This window comes from Aedes albopictus, chromosome 1, assembly GCF_035046485.1.
Source record: "Aedes albopictus strain Foshan chromosome 1, AalbF5, whole genome shotgun sequence".
Classification (NCBI taxonomy): domain Eukaryota; kingdom Metazoa; phylum Arthropoda; class Insecta; order Diptera; family Culicidae; genus Aedes; species Aedes albopictus.
This window is the reverse complement of record NC_085136.1, coordinates 219,757,711-219,760,496: the sequence shown is the minus strand read 5'-3', so window position 1 is coordinate 219,760,496 and position 2,786 is coordinate 219,757,711. Positions and strand designations below refer to the sequence as shown.

General features: G+C 44.3%; 1 protein-coding gene across 1 annotated transcript; it reads right to left on the bottom strand.

Annotated features, from left to right (window-relative positions):
* Positions 1 to 514: 514 nt before the first annotated feature.
* LOC109621631 (luciferin 4-monooxygenase) lies at positions 515 to 2,564 on the bottom strand. The gene is made up of 3 exons (XM_020075714.3): positions 2,003 to 2,564; positions 1,598 to 1,922; positions 515 to 1,540 (listed from the first exon to the last, which is right to left on the bottom strand). Exons 1-3 carry the CDS (start codon positions 2,352 to 2,354, stop codon positions 580 to 582), a joined length of 1,638 nt encoding a protein of 545 aa, XP_019931273.3. The 5' UTR covers positions 2,355 to 2,564; the 3' UTR covers positions 515 to 579.
* Between the last annotated feature and the right edge of the window lie 222 nt (positions 2,565 to 2,786).

Here is a 2,786-nt window from a genome sequence, read left to right as displayed (position 1 = left end):
GCCTATTCTAGGGTTACTCATTTATTTGAAACCTTAATTAACTCAACAAAACCGTGTTCCACGACATCGCACTTCCTCCATCACCATCTCCCATTCATCATAGAATGACTCAAAAGTGGACCGTTAGAGAATTTCTCAGCTATACCCCCACCATCAGTTTGTCTTCGGCAACTAACTAAACAGCATCCCGTATTCACACTTCACTTCTTCCGCAGTTGACTCCGCCTAGCACGGTACCCCAAAAATTACCCGAAACCAAAAACGGCAACCGTCGTCGTCGTCGTCGTACAGTTTCATCAGGAAGAAAGCATTTTTACGGTCCATTTGTGGAATTGTTGTAGTGGTTGTGTTTTTTCTTTCGTTTTCAAGCAGTCAATTTGTGACAATTGAAGGAAGATTTGCGTTTCCATTATTGTGGTGGGTAGGCGCGAATCTTTTTTTTAGGAGTGCTAATTACTTTCTTATTTGGGATTTGGTTGACCATTTTGGGGAAAAGAAACGATCCATCGTACCATCCATTTGCAAATTAGTTGAAATTTAATTCTTGTTAAAACCAAAGCATACATATTTTAGAAAATGTTACATTTTACACTTATTCTTTGCCATTTCCCGGAGTGCTCGTCGCAGTATCTTACCACTTGCAGTTTTTGGTATTTCATTGATGAATCTTACGCCTCCATGAAGGTGCTTCTGTACTGACATTTGGTCGTTTACAAATTTTATGATTTCTCGCTCGTTAACTTGTACTCCATCAGCAGCCACGACGAAAGCCATGGGCAATTCTCCAGCCTTCTCATCCGGTACACCGATAACTGCGGCATCCTTCACCTTTGGGTGGGATAACAAAACTGCTTCCAGTTCAGCTGGAGGTACTTGGAAAGCTTTGTATTTGATCAGCTCCTTCAGTCGATCAACGATGAAAAAGTCGCGTTCACTATCATAATATCCAATATCTCCTGTATGTAGCCAGCCATCCTTGTCGATTGCTTCCTCTCGTCCAATGTATCCCTTCATGATTAGGGTACCCTTGAACCAGAGTTCACCATTCTGGTATGGACCCAATGTTCGACCAGTGGTCGTATCAACTACCTTAGCCCACTGCCCTTCGCGGATCTTACCGACGCTACCGGGTTTGTTCTCAGCGTCAAGTTGGGCAAGGATTGCCAGGGTTGTTTCACTCATACCGTAGGCTTGCCGCACCGAAGAAACCTTCAAACGGGATCGGATCAAATCCTCAACTTCGCGACTCAAAGGCGCTGCACCGCTGATGATTGTTTTGACAGACGATAGATCATATTCATCCACCATGGCGTTCTTGGCGAGAAATACGGCGATTGGAGGAACCATGTTCAACGTATTTGGTCGATATTTTTCTATACATGCCAGATAGGTCCTTTGAACGAACTTCGAAAGATAAACCAACCGCATTCCATTGAGCAAACAGTTCATCATCGTGACGCCTCCTGCCACATGGAACCAAGGCAAAATATCAACTGCAATCAACTCTTCTTGATCTGTACCAATTTTCTCCAGAAGTGTCCTAAAAGGTCGAAATAATTAAAGGTCTGACAGTTTTTAGGATTAAAGTAATTCATACTCCATAAAAAAGCATGTCGTCATAATATTTCGTTGAGTAATCTGCACTCCTTTCGGTAATCCGGTTGTCCCGGAGGACATTACAATCAGCGCTACATGATTCTCTACGTCCACCGGTTCCGGAACTAACTTATTTAGTGCAAACTGTCTACGTTCGGAGTTTTCCAGACAATCATGCCATGATCGCCCTCCAGAGCCGTTATCAAAATGTACGAACTTAACAGGTCTTCGAATCTTTATGCATGCCTTTTGCACCTTCAGATTAGCTTGTGTTGACACGAAGATGACTTTTGGTTTTGCCAGCCTGATAGCGTGCTCCATCTCACCTGCAAATAGCTTGTTGTTTAAACATAAAATCATCCATCTGTTATCAAACAAACAAGATAAGACAACACTATCAACGTACGTTCGGTGTACCCTGGATTGAACAGCGCTGCGGCGGCTCCCAACAGATACGCTCCACAGATTGCGATCGGGTATTCAAATCGATTTTCACTAACTACCGCCACTACGTCATTTTTGCCCACCCCAAGTCCCCTCAGATGGTCCGCAATGCAAAACGATTGCTGAAGAATGCCTCCATTGGTAAGCTGCAGACCTGTGACTCCGTTAATCAGGGCCACTTTCCCCGGATCCCTTGACAATTCTTGTACCACAAGCTCCCCAAGCGAGCGACATCCTCGGTTGTAGGTCGCTGGGAGAGGACCACCGTAGATTATGTTGGGATCTTTGCTGCTGCAATCTGAACTGGACGACATATCGCAAAAGAAAACCGCTCCGTTGCGCGCGTAACGAGAGACTGGATGGCTCAGCCGCGGGAGACAAGATGGAGCTTGGAAATATGTAGGTGATTGAGCTACACATGTAACGGCGGAGAGATAGGTAAACTGGTTTTTAATTGATGGTCAAGTGTGCTCTTCGTTTCTTCTATTATCAGTCAGTGCGCGGCAAACAGAGAATGCAGAAACAGACCAAAGTTATTACTGTCCATGTTTATAGCAACTGTGTTAATACTACGATGATACCAATTCATCTTCTTAAAGGGCTGTTTGCAGTTCAGAAGGAATTTTTCGGCCTATCTCGATGCATGGGAAATTCCTTGCCTGAATCGCCCAAGAAACCGTTTTTCTTCGATCACAGTAGTCAGTTGCGAAGAAATGACAGTTCAAATGGCAATCACCGGGGAAAGT

What these genes read in the sequence shown, in the direction of transcription:
- LOC109621631 (XM_020075714.3), bottom strand. Translation starts at nt 2,354, where the DNA reads ATGTCGTCCAGTTCAGATTGCAGCAGCAAAGATCCCAACATAATCTAC. An exon ending in CAATCCAGGGTACACCGAAC is followed by an intron (nt 1,923 to 2,002) that starts GTACGTTGATAG and finishes AGCTATTTGCAG; the next exon opens with GTGAGATGGAGCACGCTATC. An exon ending in ACGACATGCTTTTTTATGGA is followed by an intron (nt 1,541 to 1,597) that starts GTATGAATTACT and finishes TCGACCTTTTAG; the next exon opens with GACACTTCTGGAGAAAATTG.